Source organism: Suncus etruscus, chromosome 1 (assembly GCF_024139225.1).
Source record: "Suncus etruscus isolate mSunEtr1 chromosome 1, mSunEtr1.pri.cur, whole genome shotgun sequence".
In the NCBI taxonomy this organism is placed as follows: Eukaryota; Metazoa; Chordata; class Mammalia; order Eulipotyphla; family Soricidae; genus Suncus; species Suncus etruscus.
Genome location: NC_064848.1, coordinates 26,362,112 through 26,379,719, shown reverse-complemented (window position 1 = coordinate 26,379,719; position 17,608 = coordinate 26,362,112). Strand labels below are relative to the sequence as shown.

Sequence of the window (17,608 nt, the reverse complement as noted above, 5' to 3'; positions counted from 1 at the left end):
GTTAGGGTCACTCCTGAACACAGAGAAAGAAGGAAGGAAGGAAGGAAGGAAGGAAGGAAGGAAGGAAGGAAGGAAGGAAGGAAGGAAGGAAGGAAGGAAGGAAGGAAGGAAGGAAGGAAGGAAGGAAGGAAGGAAGGAAGGAAGGAAGGAAGGAAGGAAGGAAGGAAGGAAGGAAGGAAGGAAGGAAGGAAAGAGGGAGGAAGGAAGGAAGGAAGGAAGGAAAGAGGGAGGAAGGAAGGAAGGAAGGAAGGAAGGAAGGAAGGAAGGAAGGAAGGAAGGAAGGAAGGAAGGAAGGAAGGAAGGAAGGAAGGAAGGAAGGAAGGAAGGAAGGAAGGGAGGGAGGGAGGGAGGGAGGAAGGAAGGGAGGAAGGGAGGGAGGAAGGAAGGGAGGAAGGAAGGAAGGAAGGGAGGGAGGGAGGGAGAGAGAGAGAGAGAGAAGGAGGGAGGATGGGGAGGGAGGGAGAGAGGGAGGGAGGGAGAAAGGAGGGAAATGTACAGGAGAAAAGTGAGATTAATAATGTGAGACATTGGAATTCAGAACTGTATTAGCCCACTTCAACTAACTTTTTTAAGAGAAAGTTATCAGTTGTAAATCAAAGTGGGGTTTACATTAAATCAAACTACATTTGGGTGTGAGTACAAGAAATTCAGGCAATGGGAGTGCCAGAAGTCCATTTGATTAGCTATTGAGCACCTGTTCTCCAATATATTTATAGGAGTAAAGCTCACCTTTAGAGCTTTATATATTAAAGTGCTATGGATTATTTATCATTTGATGATAATTGTACTGATTGAGGTTTCATTAATCATCACCCCTAAAATCCTACCATTAGTAAACGTCTAGAAAATAAGTTAACTGAATGAATCAGTGAAGGGTAGCTATCACATATCAGAGATGTGGCGTAACTGTGCTTTTGTTTTTCTGAAGATTACAGACTAATTCGTAATTTGACTATGGCTTTGCTCCTAGTTATATTTTAACTATTTCTTTAAGGCTCTGCTCACAAAGTTAAAAAGCAATGGGTTGTTTATAGCGATTTTTAGTTCTGTGTCATTTATTTTCTGGAAACTAGGTAAAGGAAGTATTTCTTCTTCCACATTCAACTAAATAAAGACTTAAATGGCTAAGTAATTCTTTTTTTTTATAGCTATTGCATCATAATTAAACTTTATTCACACTTTGTGAAAATTACTTTAGTCAGATAATCAGCTAAGTGTTTAGGAAAGTATTGTTATATGATTAGATAATGAATTCAATAAAAGAGAAAAACTGTAGAAATATAAATAAAAATACTCTCTTATCTCCATTCTTTGGTACTACTTTAAAACAAATATTAAAATTTTATTTTTTTCATTTTATAATTGTTAGATATTTTGCTGTATTTCATGCTCCATTTCAACTTACAGCCAGTTAAATTATTTTCTAAAATAAAGGTTTTGAATGTACTATATTTCTGGTACAGTTGTTTCAAACCAAAAGATACTAACTAATATTAAAAAATTAGATTTTCTAACATATTTAGAATATATCACTTTGCGGGGGGTGGGGGGTTGGTCCATGTTCGGCAATGCTCTGGGGTTTCTCCTGGCTATGAGCTCAGAAATTGCTCCTGGCTTGGGGGACCATATGGGATGCCACAGTCCATCCTAGGTCAGTGCATGCAAGGCAAATGCCCTACCACTTACACCACTGCTCTGGCCCCAAGAATATTCACTTTTATATCACCTCTTCTTCTCTTAAGCCACACCTGGTGGTATTCAAGGGCTTACTTCTCACTCTACACTCAGAAAGCACTCCTGGTATGCTCAGGAGACTATATGGGGTACCAGGGATTACCTAGATAGACCTCATACAAATTAAGAACCCTACCTCCTATATTTTAGTTCCATCTAATATCATCTCTGATCCTATCATCTAAAAACAGTTTATTAAGTAAATATAAATCCAAGTAAAATAATTCAACTTTTGGTATGAATGTAAAATGTTGCAGCTACTAGGAACAATAAGGCAACTACCATATAAACTAGAAATCTTACATCTGCATATTTTGCTAAAGGGTAACTATCTAAAAAAGATGTTAACATTGCATTGTTCACTATGGCACCATTCATAATATGCAGAAGCAATAGAATTATCCATCAAAGATTAATGGGCAAAGAAACTTCACATATATACTTTTTAATAAAATTTTATTAAGTCTTAAAATAGGCTACTATATGCAACAGTGTATATGAAACTTGAAGACATTATTCAAGTGTAATAAGTTTGTCATACACAGAAGGACAAATACTGCAAGATCCCACTCACATGAAGGTATCTAAAATATTCATTTTCACAGAAAACAAGAGAAGAATTACTTTCCAGGATCTAAGGAAGGGGTAAATGTAGAATTACTAATAATTGATGAACTGATTGTTCAAAATTATTTACTTTCAGTTTATCTAAATTGAAATGTGCCTATTAATAAAACTATAGTGTATGCTTAAAATTTTATTAGAAGGGTACATTTTATGTTGAAATGTCTTACCAATAGCAAGATCTTTTTTATTTTATCTTAAACAATGCGTACAATTAATAAAATTAACTATAATAACTGGTAGCCAGTTATTAAAATATTAACTATTAATAACTGTTAGTCAACTATTTGATTCAACTATTTGACATTACTTCAAAGTGTGTCTTCACCAAAAATAAAGCCCATTTACATATTTTTGCCTCTTTATGATTCCCCTACCTCTAATCTCTTCATAATTCTTCTAACTCTCTACACTTCTTTTTAGTATCTATCATTCTTAAAAATCATTGTGTGACACTAACTTTAAATTGAATGAAAATTTAATTATTCCATTTTCTGCATATCTTAGACTCCTTACTATGGATATCAGTCCTTGGTTACTAATGTGCCTCTTTACATCCTGGATTTTCTTATCAATCCTACTGAGATATGCCGACAAAAATCCTTCAAGTTAGAATTCACTGTCAGTTTTCCAGTGCTTTGACTATTGATGGTGTACTATCCAAATTATCATGCATATTAATGGCTTGAGCTCATTTTATATTCAATTAGAATGTGTCTTCTGGAACAGAAAGTTGCCAATGCCAAGTCCAGCACTGTTTGTCCACATAAGTCTACTGCTGTGCATATTCATAGTGAATGCATACAAGTACAAGACATAATGTGATCTTATAATGTATTCATAAGCTAATATAATGAGGCTTTAAAGCAATTGAAGTACCAGAGATAGTACAGTCAGTGGGCATAGTGCTTGCCTTGTACATAGTTAACACAAGCCTTCCAGTATCTTTGAGTGCAAAGCTAGAATTAAGCCCAGAGCACTGCCAAGCACGGTCCCAAAACAAAAATAAGATAATTTTTTGATGCTTAATGGCTTTTTGGTTTTTCCTTACATAATTTTTTACTAATATCTAATTTTTCAAAACAAGTACAGATATTCTGCATAGGTGTAGTTTATACCAGAACTACCAGATCCAATGAAGAATAGGTTAAGATCATTTTTGTTTTGTTTGGGGGCCACACCCAGTGAAGCCCAGGGGTAACTCCTCGCTCTGTTTTGAGGCATCGTTCTTTGGCGGGGTCAGGGAACCACATGGGATGCTAACCCAAACTGGGATCAAACCCATCTAATATCACCGTTTGACCTTGTGCAAAGGCAAGTGCCCTATCCACTGTGCTATCGCCCCAGTCACAGGATTGAGACCAATTTGACTAACCTAAAGTATCCCTTAGTGGACTCTGAGGCTATGAAACCTATGGATAAAGAGGAATGGATATAAAGAGCTTAAGCATTTGCATACTTTGTAACTTCGAGGGACCTAATACCAAACAGCAGCTGACAAAGATGACTATATTAAAATTGAGGTAGGCAAAAATTACTATGTTAGCTTTCTACAACTTTACCTCTTCATAGTTTAGAGGTCAAATGCATCTTATTAACAAAACCCTAATATTCAATTATTGGAGAAAGGATTGAATCTAAATTCAGCATATATCACACAGTAATTTTACTTTAACCTAATCTAATCTGCTTGTTAAATTTTATTGAATATCTGAAGTAAAAGTATTCCAATTCATACATGTAATATTATATTTATAATATTACATTTCTGTATTAAATTTCCAAATAATTTAAAAATAATAACTATTTCTATTACCTTCTAATAGAATTTAAGAGAGCCATAATTCTGTCATTTTTATTGTTGAACTTGTAATATTGATACAAACCTAGCATTCAGTAAATATTTGTATAGTTCATTTTGAAAATGTAATAAAAATGATGTTATACTACAAATTTGATTTTTCTGAGGGATTGGGGGTGTTGAACACACCTGGCAGTGCTCAGGGTTTTCTTTGGCTCTGTGCTCAGAGATCGCTTTTGTCAGGGTTCAAGGGACTATATGCATTGCCAGGGTCAAACCCAGGAGAAATTCATGCAAATTAAGTGCCATACCGGCTGTGCTATATCTCAAACCCCTATACTATAATTTGTGTCTAGTTTAACTTTATATATCAAATCACCTTCAATTCAAGTTGACTACTTTTGTAAATTCTATGAAAAACCTATGACTAAAAAAATTAAAAATTAACATTTTATAAGCATGCCTTATTGAGAAGGTTGACATATTCCTGTCCTTTTTCTACAATTTGGCTTTTACTTGAATGCGATCCTGTTATGACATAAAACAGATTGTATATTTGGTTATTTATACCTATTAAATTCTATATGCATTTTATACAAAACAGATATTTTAATAATAATTTCTACTATTCCTTGGAAGTTACCTAGTTTTAAATAGAATTATGAAACTGTGTTTTAAAAAATATGATTTCCAAGTATATTTTCTGTTATACAAGGCACTATCCTATTTACTATATTTACTATAAATTAATAACCTGATCTAATCATCATGAAAATAATGAGATTTATAATATTAAGATCTCCTTTCTACAGTTAAGCTAGCCAAAACTTAGAAAAATCTAAATTATTACATGGGAAGTAAAGTATCAGTGTCCAAATCTAAAAAGTCTAGGAATCCAATCTGATTTGTAGAAAATGTCAACTTAGGAGCCGGCGAGGTGGCGCTAGAGGTAAGGTGTCTGCCTTGCAAGTGCTAGCCAAGGAAGGACCATGGTTTGATCCCCTGGCTTCCCATATGGTCCCCCTCAAGCCAGGGGCAATTTCTGAGCACTTAGCCAGGAGTAACCCCTGAGCATCAAATGGGTGTGGCTCGAAAAACCAAAAAAAAAAAAAAAAGAAAATGTCAACTTAAAAAGAGTACATATTGTCCCTTTTCATTTTTTTAAGATTATATATATATATGCATATATATATATATATTCCTTATAGTTTCCCTTAGAAAGACATTAGAAGCAACTGAATCAGCAATTCTACTCAACTTTATTTTCTAGAGAATTAATTTAAAAGTGCATGACTAGGCTATAACATACCCAGGTCCATTGACAATTACCTATATGTAAATCTGTAAATTGTAAATGTCAAGTCATTAATTATATTCTAGGAAATGGAGACAACCTGCTGGTTCTGAGAACTGTTCACACTGACTCCAGACTCTTGAGTTGTTATACTCTTAAGACTAGTAAGACTACAGATGCTGTAGAGGTGGAACTGGGCTTCTCAGTCACTTACAAGAGGGACCTGATGCAATGAATGAGGTCAAGAAACTGTTTTAAACTGTCAGCCACGTAAAGAGTCCAGCTGGCTTATAAAATAAGAAGGCAAATTTTACATTTTTTATTTTTTTTACACTAAGTGATTGTCAGGTTTAATAACTTAATAATAGTTGTCTCTATGGCAAAATGATACCACATATTACATTTGCAAATTTGATAATAAAATTTATATTTTCTATACATATTTATCTGGGATAAAATATAATTTCCCATATACAAAGATTCCTTAATATTTGAAAGTAAAGCACCATTTGAAAACTTTTCATGAATCAAAATGCATAAAAAATAAATAAAAATTAATTATAGATAAATAAAAAATTAAAAATACATAAAGCAAAGAATAAATTACCATTGGTATATAGAAAAAGTAAGCATTCCAACATCCAAACTATAAACTACAAAACTATACCAAATACATATAAAACCTAAACTAAAATGAACATAGAGTAAAAGAAGAAGTCAAAAGAGGCTTAGTAAAGGAGCTCAGTAGTGGTCTATTGATGCTCAATTAGTACACTGTATGCTATTTTCAGTTTTAGACCTTGTTTTTTCGTAAAAGTAAGAAACTCTTTGCAAATATCTCTTTTTTATTTTGCTTTTATTTGTGGGGGGACAACACTCCATGGCACTCCGGGGTTACTCCTGTCTATGCTCAGAAATCACCCCTGACAGGCTCAGGGGACTTATGGGATTCCAGGAATCAAACCAAAGTCCAGTCCTGGGTCAGCCATGTGCAAGACAAACACCCTATCACTATGCTATCTCTCTGGCTCCAGCAAATCTCTCTTTAATATCAAAACCACATAATAATACAGGTATTTAATTAAAAAGTCATATACTTTGAATTCATAAAAATTTGGGAACCCATACATTCAATTTAATTTTACAATTTATTTTTCTCTAAACTACATAATTTTCTATTTGATCACTTTTTATTGATACTTCCTAAATTTTATTTTTTAAACTAATAAATCTTTGTTATATTTTATAATATTTTCAAAAACTTAGGAGTTGCAATTAATTTTTATGAAAACATTTTAGAGAAAGTTATTAACTGGAAATTCCAAAAAATCCTCCATCCTTTTGTTCATTTGCTGTGAATGCATGTTAGTTGTTGAATTATATAATGAAATATTCTATTTTAAAAATATGATACTGCAAAACTGATTTAACATTTTCTTTAAGCACAACATGTACTTAGGACTTTTGTTTCCACAAAATTAAAATTCATAAGTTGTATTTTTTAGTATTGTTTAAGGCGTGATGATTGATTAATTATGGGATCATTAATAAATGGTCAAGATTTATATACTGATGCTCTGTTTGTAAAGCGGTTTAAAAGTTTTAATGTTTGAAATGCATAAAAGTTCTCCACATTACTATGTTCATTGCAGCACTATTCACAATATCCAGAATCTGGAAACAACACAAGTGCCTGAAAACAAATGAGTGGATTAAAAATGGTGGTACATATATAAAATGGAATACTATGCAACTGTTAGAAAAAATGAAGTCATGAAGTTTGCTTGCTATATAGATGGGTATAGAGATTATTATGCTGAATAAAATGAGTCAGAGGAAGGGAGAGGTAAAGACATAATAATCATGTTCTTTGGGATATAAAAATTAAAAAAATTAAAGATAGAACAGTAATAATATTCAGAGACAATAGAAATGAGGGCCAAGAAGAACAGTTTATGGTAGGAAGCTTGCCACAGATTGCGGGAGAGTGGTTAGTACAGAGAAGGGTACACTATGATAATGATAGTTTTAAATGATCACTCTGGACAAGACCTGGGTGCTGAAGAGAGATAATGTGATCTGCATGATACACTTTCAGTAACAATATTGAAAACCAGTGTCTAAAAGGAATAAAAGGAGGAGGAGGAGGAGGAGGAGGAGGAGGAGGAGGAGAAGAAGAAGAAGAAGAAGAAGAAGAAGAAGAAGAAGAAGAAGAAGAAGAAGAAGAAGAAGAAGAAGAAGAAGAAGAAGAAGAAGAAGAAGAAGAAGAAGAAGAAGAAGAAGAAGAAGAAGAAGAAGAAGAAGAAGAAATGTAGAAGAAGAAATGTAGAAGATGAGAAGAGGAGGAGGAATAAGTGGAGGAGGAGGAGGAGGAGGAGGAAGAGAAGGAGGAAGAGGAGGGAAAAGAGGAGCAGAGGAAGGAAGGAAGGAAGGAAGGAAGGAAGGAAGGAAGGAAGGAAGGAAGGAAGGAAGGAAGGAAGGAAGGAAGGAAGGAAGGAAGGAAGGAAGGAAGGAAGGAAGGAAGGAGAATGTCTGTCCCAGAGATAGGCATTGTGGAGGGCAGGGAAAAGGGCAGGAGGCAAACTGGATACATTGATGGTGGGAAATGTGCACTGGTGAAGGTTGTTGTATACTGTATGACTAACTCGATCATGAACATCTCTGTTACTGTGAAAAAAAAACCAACTGTATTACGAACAACCTGTAACCACAGTCTTTAAATAGTTAGTTAGAAAAGGTGTTGATCTTTCCATGTATTTTCCAAGATAAGAACTATACAATAACCATAAATTGTATTAACTCATGATAGCGCAGCAGTAGGGCAATTGCCTTGCACGTGGCTGACCCAGGACGAACCTCGGTTCGATCCCAGCATCGCATATGGTCTCCCACCTGCGATTTCTGAGCACATATGCAGGAGTAACCCCTGAGTAACAGGTGTGGCCAAAACAAAACAAAAACAAATTGGAAATATTTTCCTGCTATTATAGTCAACTGATTTAGATGCCTTTAATTTAATAACTAGTCAAAATTCAAACAAAATTTATAAATTAGTCTCAAAATGTATCTAAACAACAGTATTTATTATGGCTGTTGTGGTTTTCTTTGCAATTCATGTAAAATCACACATTTTCCCCTTTACTTCACATTGAAGTACCATTTTATTGTTTTGTTTGGGAGCCATATAGGACAGTGCTTAGAATGTTCTAGCTCTGCACCTGGCTGCCTTGGTGTACAATATGGGATGCCAAGGATCAAACCCAGGTCAGATGCAAACAAGACAAACAACCTACCCATTCTGAACTATTTTTGAGTATTCTATCTCCTAACCATTACTTTTCAGTCTTTTAGTTAACAGTAATGGAAACAAGGGAAAATGAAACTTTAAAATTGTAATCTAAAGTTGTGTAGGTGAATATCTATATTAAATTTCTGCAAGCATTGAGGTTAGCAGTTTATATGAAAAAGAAAGAAACTTAAAAAGAAAATGTTTTGTTTTAAATACATCATGTTTTTTGTTGAGATGGAAAAATATGTCAACTATAAACAACATTGCCTTGAAATAATCTATTTATAGAATTATGAGCCAACATATAATATAAGATACCTCACTGACTCTGATTTAAACACTTTTATTTCATAATTCAAGTATTTTGTGAAAAACTTGAAAAGAACAGAAAAAAATTTAATCCATTTTATATTAAAATAGCACACTATACATAACTGGGCTCTTTAGTATGCCAAATCACAGCAGGAGGTAGTGCATTCTAAAGCCATATTAAACAACAATAGTGGCTTAGATACATAAACACAGTTACAAAATGCCAAATAAAAAAGATCTATGTGCCTTTGAGGCCTATTTAAATTTCTAACCAGATTTGCTACCTGTGTATTTCACTTTGTGTGTAAAAGAGATAATGTGTGCCCTTCTATTGCCTACAACACTTACATGTCTGTGAAATGGGAAACAATTGCATTGTTTCTTTCCTAGTTATTAGAATTCACCAGAAAATATTTTGTATGTTAAAGCCTTAAGCTAATTTAACAATAAGTTTCATAAACGATAGGAATATAAAACATTGTAGCTATAAAAACCCCCTAAAGCTAGTACTGGAAATGAAAATGATTTACTCTGAGAATCTAACTATACTGCTCAACCCATTAGTCTATGTAAATTATTTGTATATCATAAAAAATTAGAAGCCCCATTTGTTTATTTCCACTTTAACTGAGGCCTAAAGCTATATAACATATTTGATTTCTAGTTTACCTGATATTTGTACCTATTAGTTCACATCAGTGCTGATCCCCTAAGAAATAAAATAAATCAAAACCAAGCTTTGAGAAATAGGAAAGTTTAAAGTTAGAATTTATTTGTTTATTATTGCATAGTCAGTATGGTAAAAAGTTTCAGTATTGAAGTGTTTTTTTTACTAATAATAAAATTTTATTTTTCACTCTTGCAGTATTAGGATCAAAATATGAATATTTTAAATTTAAAATTACAGCATAATTTGCTGTGACTAGAATGTTTAATGAAACTTCTCTGAAGTTAAAATGCTTAATACTCCATGATTTCAAAGTACTGTAAGCAGAATCAATTTAGTCTTACAACATCCTAAGTCAATGTTAAGTCATCTAACTTTGGTTAACATAGGTCAGTGTTGGGGGAGCAGGTAGAGAGGGTGAAATCACAAGTTAGTTTATAATACTTTAATGTTCTTGTTATTATAAATACATGATCAGATTTCTCATTCACTTCTTAGTTATTTTCTCATTCTATGTAAATAAGACATTAAAAAATTCCATATTAATATATTTTAATAATGAACAGGATTATTAATTATATACTGAGAATTTGTTATAATAGATGATTATAAATCTAAGAAGGGTTTCCAAAATTCCATGCTAATTTTTACTTTGTGATTAAATTAATATGATTTTTAGTTCAGTTACACTTCAAAATATTGTTATTTAGTAAAATTATTTTTTATGTTTTTTTTTTCTTGGGTTTTTGGTTTGAGAATTTGGGTTTTTTTTGTTTGTTTGGTTGGTTGGTTTATTGGTTGGTGTTTGGGCCAAACACCATCTAAGAGTTTACTCCTTGCTTTGCACAGAGATCACAAGTGTTAGGGCTCATATAACCAAATATACGTAGTTTAAGGAATGATTCAGGGTCTACCTTCTGCAAGATAAGCACCTTAAACACTGTACTATGACTCTGGCCTCTCTAATTATTATTAATGATACAGTACTCCTACCACTAATTTGTAAAAGGTTCCCATTAGTTGTATCAGATTAGCCTTAATCTTCCTATGGAATGTACAAGATTGTTGTTAATACCTGAATTTAATAGAGGTAAATAATACAATGCCATTTATTTCTCAAAATAAAAATAAAGGAAATAAAAATATTTTATGAATTTAAGTAAAAAAATAGATAAATTCTAGTGTTAAGTAGAAATCAATAGGGCTATGACTCAAACTAGTTTGATCCTGGTCCAAGGAGCTTCCTTCAGTTCAACAATCTTTGTAAAAACTCTAGGCAATGTCTGGGCAATCTATTTTTCTTGTAGGCTCATGAACCTTGAAATGTGAAATTTAGTATCTTAAACATGAACATTGATTAAGAGATATGCATGAATATGGTTTAAAAATATTTTTTAAACTTTGAAAGACATTTTTATTCTGTTTATGTAAAACTAGATATATTCTTACCATGTGGTTCAACAATGCATTCCTTAATATATACCCAAGTGAGTTGAACAGTTATTCAGACATAAAAACTACACACAAGGGCCCGGAGAGATAGCACAGTGGTGTTTGCCTTGCAAGCAGCCAATCCAGGACCAAAGGTGGTTGGTTCAAATCCCGGTGTCCCATATGGTCCCCCGTGCCTGCCGGGAGCTATTTCTGAGCAGACAGCCAGGAGTAACCCCTGAGCACCGCTGGGTGTGGCCCAAAAAACAAAAAACAAACAAAAAAAAAAAAACTACACACAAATGTTTATAGCCGATAAATAGATGTACATAACTACATCATGTAAACATGATTTATATAATCATATATTTTTGTTTCTTATAATATCTTTATGTAAGCACAATGGAAAAATTTTGCAATATATTTGTATATAATATATTATATTTTAAATAATATATTTGTATATAATTTATATAATCATATTTTTATTTTCTGTTTTTTACAATATCTTTATGTAAGCATGATGGAAAAATTGTTGTAGTAGGGTTTCAGTCATAAAATGTACACCCCTCTTCACCAGTGCAACCTTCCCACCACCAATGCACATCTCTCTCTTCCTCCATCCTCTCTGCCTGTATTCAAGACAGGCATTCTATTTCTCTCACTACCATTGTCATAATAGTTGTTAGTGTAGTTATTTCTATAACTGCACTCACCACTCTTTGTGGTAAGCTTCATATCATGGGCTGGTCCTTTGGGCTCTCATCTCTATAATATCTGAGTATTATTACCATAGTGTCTTTTATTTCTCTTAAATCCCACAGATGAGTAAGACTATTCTGTTTGTGTGTCTCTCTCTGACTAATTTCATTAAGCATAATCTACCTCCAACCTATGTTACTATATAGAAATACAAGAAAGTAGAATAAAGATATGATGGAAAATGGATGTTCCTACTTCTACACCAGAGAGAAATTCACGTGTAAATCAGAAAAAAAGTCTGAATAAGCATGGTCAAATAAAATTATTGTATTACATTCAAGGAAAAAAAAGCATAATACCAAGATTATTTACCAGTTCATAGGCATTTTCTAACTAGAATTCTTAGGAGTCAGAATGGGGACAGGAAAGTGAGATGTCTAGGACACAATACTGAAGAAAGTTCAAAATGACTGTCCCATGATAGCCTCCTACAGTGCTGTACCTTTGATTTTTCAGTGAAACTCTTGTTCTTTTCATCTAAGTTGTCTTGCCCTGACCACACTTTGTACTACTATATTTTTTCCAATGATTTTACAGAAATAATAGTATGTAAAGGTACTATAGTTAACAAATGAGTCCATTCTTTCAAGGTGAGAAGATATGGAGAGTCATTTCATGAGCAAAAATGTTCCAAAGAGAGGTCACTTTCGATTCTTCAGCCCTAAATCTTATCTATATGCAGAAAAATTTAATATAGATATTCTTGAAAAAAATTATATACCTATTTCTACTTTCACCACAAATGAGGACAAAGATAAACTTTATGTCTTCTGAATACCTTTAAAACTACTTCAGAAAGTGAACCTAATTTTAAGAGATTTTATAGTTGCCAGTTTCTAAGAAAATGAGAAAAGTGCTACAACATAGAGCTAAATAGAAATTTCAAATTTAGAATCAGAAAGAAACATCTTTCAAAAATAAAACCTTTCAAAAGAATTAAGGTGTATTCATGTCGTAAGTACCAGAAATGACACTGGGGTTGTCAGGTTACTGGTTAAATTGTAACACAGATCACAATTTTTTAATGAATTAACTCTTTCTATTCACGTTGAACTTAAGCTTTTTAATTGTATGTTTTATTTACATAAAGATAAAACAATTTAGTCTTGTTGGATTTTCAAGACTTACAAACTCAAAAGTTTTAAATTTTTAAGTATCCACTTATTATCCATTGATTTCCACTTCCTATTTCCTTGTACATCCCCAGAGTAGAAGAGTAATATTTTGCTAGCTCATTTATTATGATTCTAAAATGTAAAGCTTGAATTTGGCATATTTTTAAATAAAAAATTTGCAAGATTTTAATTTGCTAAAAGTAAATTTTCTAGAGATATGTCTACTATTAAGGTAAGTGTAAAAAGTTTCTAATATAAATACTTAAGGAATTTTGCCTTTTTTATAATTTGTTATTTCAATTATGTTAAAGTCAAACCTAAATTTCCATTGTATTTCAACAAAAACATAAAGAAACTATTTAAATAATCCAATTTTTTTCTCTTAGAATATTATAGGTTTTTGCCTTTTATTTAAACTCCATGATTACAAAGTTCATAGGTATAGATAGTACATCATTGTCACACATGACCTGAAGTAAATAAAATATTATTTCCACACAACAGAGAACAAAACCTAGGTACAGAGAGATTAGTTAAAGTTTAGAGCCTCAAGAATATATGAGGGGTTAAAGTTCAGATCATTTTAATGATAATGTATCATATATCCAGTATGTTTTCTACTATATAAGCATATGCAAATTAAATACATAGAGTACTATGAAAATATATATATATAGTCTAGATTATGTGTAGACTATATATATAGACTATATACACTGTATATATATATATACTATATAGTATAACATAGTTTATATAGTTTCTCTCTCTTTATATATATATATATATATATATATATATATATATATATATATATAGTCTCTGTTGCCTACACAAAGTTCAGCAGATAGGGTGCTTCCTTGCATATACACAACGTAGGTTCAATACCTAGTACCCCATATGTCCACCTGAACACCATCAGGAGTGATCCATAAGTACAGAGCCCATGAGTAAGCACTGAGCACTCCCAGATACAGACCCAAAACAAAAGAATAAAGGATCATCTCTAAAATGTTCTTTTATTATAAATGTTGATCATATATATCCTTGATGTCAAATACTGTTAAATATATTTAAATATATTCCTTTATATTTAAATTCATTTAAACATAAAGTATTTTGGTGTTTCTTCTTTACTATAGATAAAATACATCTATATCTATATGCAAGATGCATTTTGAATATTCACCACTATCAATATATGTAAGGGAAGACCACATAAAAGTACAAGTACTTCACTGTTACTGTTAACAATTAATTCAATGCGTGCCTCATTCCATTGCCAAGAGAGAAAAATCACTTCCATTTTGAAAGCACAATAGATTTCCCCGGCCATACCTAGAGATCTTATTACATAGGACCCTTCCCAATTTGCTCTCCATAATTAAACAAATGACCAACTTTAAATGACTCTTATCGCTGCTTTTTCTGACCATCATGAAACTATATCATAATAATTTCAACTCTTTCAAATGTGACTTCAATCAGTTAAGATTATGTTAGAATATACTTTCCAACAAAGTACAGTTTAAAAAGTGAAGGTAGGAAAAAGTAGATAGAGGACTGTTTTCAAAATAAGTGAATAATAACACAAGTCCCCTTGGACATAATTTTAATTCATCGTTCTGAAGTTCAAGAACATCTATTTTTTTATGTCTGGAATTCCTCCAAAATGCTGGCCAGTAGTGATTGAGTATGAGTAATAGCTTTAACACCATGAAATGATGGCTCATTCTGCCTACAAATTTGTCATTCTTAGCAGTGAACTTTGGCTGGCCCTTAAAACAGATCTGCACCAGCATCTGGAAGAACTGCCTTCACAGTGGTCCATTCACCAATTAACCCTTTTGTTGTGGTAGTGGTTATAGGCAGCCTTCATTATGATCATGAATACTAACTTCTCAGTCACATCTTTGCCCTTTTTAATAATCGTTCAATTTTTTTTTGTTTGTTTCTGATGGCGATATAGCCATCCTTACCTACCTTATTTTCTGGAGAAGAGAAAGCTATTCCAAGAATATAACTATCTGGGACAAAATTTTTTTTATTCTCCAAAGTATGTTGTGAGAACCCTTAAAAACTTTACAGACACTAAACCAAAACCAAAAATTCACTTTCATGCTTTCATAGTTCATATCTAAAAACTGAATTATTTGATGATGGCTTAGGAAATACCTATTTTTTATAACTCTCATTTTAAAATTAAGAAAATTCAATATAAATGACTATTTCTGGTTTCTTGATCTTAAATAATAGTTTCTTATATTTTTCCTTAAAATCTTGAATTAGTTCTTTTATCTATATGCTCTTTTTTCTTCCCTCTCTTCTTCTCACTCTACCTCTCTTTCTGTAAACACATTACTATCAGTGAAGACCACAGATAGTATGAATATTGTTTAGCCTTTCATGTATCACTAATGACTAAAATTTTATTGAAACCTCACTCAAGAACCTAAGCAGATGGAACTATAATGTAATTTGAAGGCAGTTTAGTCAAGACAGTGAATATAACAAGATAAAGTAGCACATAAGAGGCTGGAGAGTGGGTAGGGCTTTTGCCTTGTACCCAGCCAACCTGGGACCAACCCAGTTTAGTCCCCAGGATCCCATATGATCCCCCTGCCTGCCAGGAGTGATTTCTGAGAGCAGAGCCAGGAGTAACCCCTGAGCACTGCAGGGTGTGGCCACAAAAGAAAACCAAACAAAATATGTAGGCACAGGATTAGATCATATTTCTTCCATTAACCAAGGGGTTATATGTTGTTTGTTTTACTTTACTTGTTATAAAGGAGTCTAATTAGTACTTTACATATAATAAATATGTGTTCTATTGCTCTAACATGTCCCTATTCCTTGAGTTTTTCCCTAAACTTCACTCAAAATCACTGTAATTACTTAAATTTTATATTCTTAAAAACATTTTTCTCTGAAAAAAATTTTACAGTAATTCTAGACTTTCCTAGTAATAATTACCTTCATAAAGGTATAGGAAAGAACCAAAGTCCCCAGTTGTTTCACAATTAAGTGTCAAGAGATAAGCATAGCCTCATTATGCATCCTGCTGGATTTGCTTCTCAGTTTTAGATACACTTGGAGTTGCAAATTATCAGCTCCCAATTGTGTTAATTTTAATCTGAAAATTTTAGATGCTAAAGTTGGCCTTATTCAAGAAATGAAGAAGTATAGGCAATGTATGTATGATGATCTTCAAAATCAGAAAAATAGATAATTTTTTCACAAATATTTTCTAGAAAGAAAGGAAAGAAAGGAAGAAGGGATGAAGAAAGCAAGGAAAGAAAGAAGGGCAGAAGAGAGGACTTGAAGAAGGAAGGAAAGAAGGAAGGAAGGAAGGAAGGAAGGAAGGAAGGAAGGAAGGAAGGAAGGAAGGAAGGAAGGAAGGAAGGAAGGAAGGAAGGAAGGAAGGAAGGAAGGAAGACATTTCCAAAATAAAGAAAGCTTACAGTGGGTCAGTAAATGGGACTTAATATGATACCTACTGTTATTTAGTTCACACTGAGATAAGAAACTCCATTTTTTAGTTCAAGCTATGAGCAATAGTATCCGGGCACAGGCAAATCCCTAGTATATTTTTAATTATTTGTTTTCTAAACAGAATATTTAGAGTTTACAAGTTCATATGAATTGTGGTCCTTCATGTTGGATGAAAATTACCTTAATTTTATTTGAATAGATTAAAAAATAGGTCACTGCTAAATCAGTATGTTCTCTAGTAAAACAAATATTAATATATTGGCCCTTACTATTGGCATTCTTAAATCTACATTTCCTTGGACCACTTTGAATTTCCTTGGGCCACTTTTTATTTTTCAAACTAGGCTACGCACCAAACAATTTTAATGAAATATATAGATAGAATTTTTCATTTAATTTTTTAATGAAATAAATGGGGGGTATTACCTTGGCAGAAAGGAGCCTGATTCCAGGTTTAGATAGATTCCATTGATGATTTGCAGTCATATTGGTAAAACCAAAACCATTCTTCAAGGTCTTCAGCACTTTGCAAGCTGTCAAAATCCTCGTCATTTTGAAGATGTGGAATTGTGACTAAAATTAAATGCAATTATATAATTTTTGAGAAGAGATTAATTAGAAAGAAAGCCAAAGAGTTGCAGTCAGATGCTTGAGGCTGACTGCGGAGCAATCTTTAAATTTCCATTCATTCTGTCATTAAATGCTTTGGGCAACAGCTCCTCCTACTCTTAACTCCACCTTCCAGAGGTAATGTCCGGAGATGTACCATGGACATGTAATACAAATTGCAACACATCAAACACTAACAGCTCCTACTGAAATAATGCTAGTGTTGGAGAAAACCAGTCATCCATCAAAGGAATTGCTTATGCAGCTGAATAGAAGAATCTAGACATAGTGGGCAATTTTAAGACTATCACTAACCCAAAGAGTCACAACTTTCCAACAATGTTACAAAAGGCTTTACTTATGTGGTGTCTACTTGCCCAAGACATTTTTGAATCTCAAAGAAACCTAAAGTTATTGTTTCCTTAGAAAAAAATTAAAAATTTAAATATAAGAATAAACTATTCTTAATAAATATAGA

At 32.7% G+C, this 17,608-nt stretch overlaps 1 protein-coding gene across 1 annotated transcript in view; it reads right to left on the bottom strand.

Moving 5' to 3' along the window:
- CPS1 (carbamoyl-phosphate synthase 1) overlaps window positions 1-17,206 on the bottom strand; it is a 115,837-nt gene extending 98,631 nt beyond the window's left edge. Inside the window, exon 1 of the mRNA XM_049784127.1 lies at window positions 16,948-17,206. Coding sequence (XP_049640084.1) covers window positions 16,948-17,073 — 126 coding nt within the window. The 5' untranslated portion in view covers window positions 17,074-17,206. The remainder of the gene's footprint in view (window positions 1-16,947) is intronic.
- Window positions 17,207-17,608: the final 402 nt, after the last annotated feature.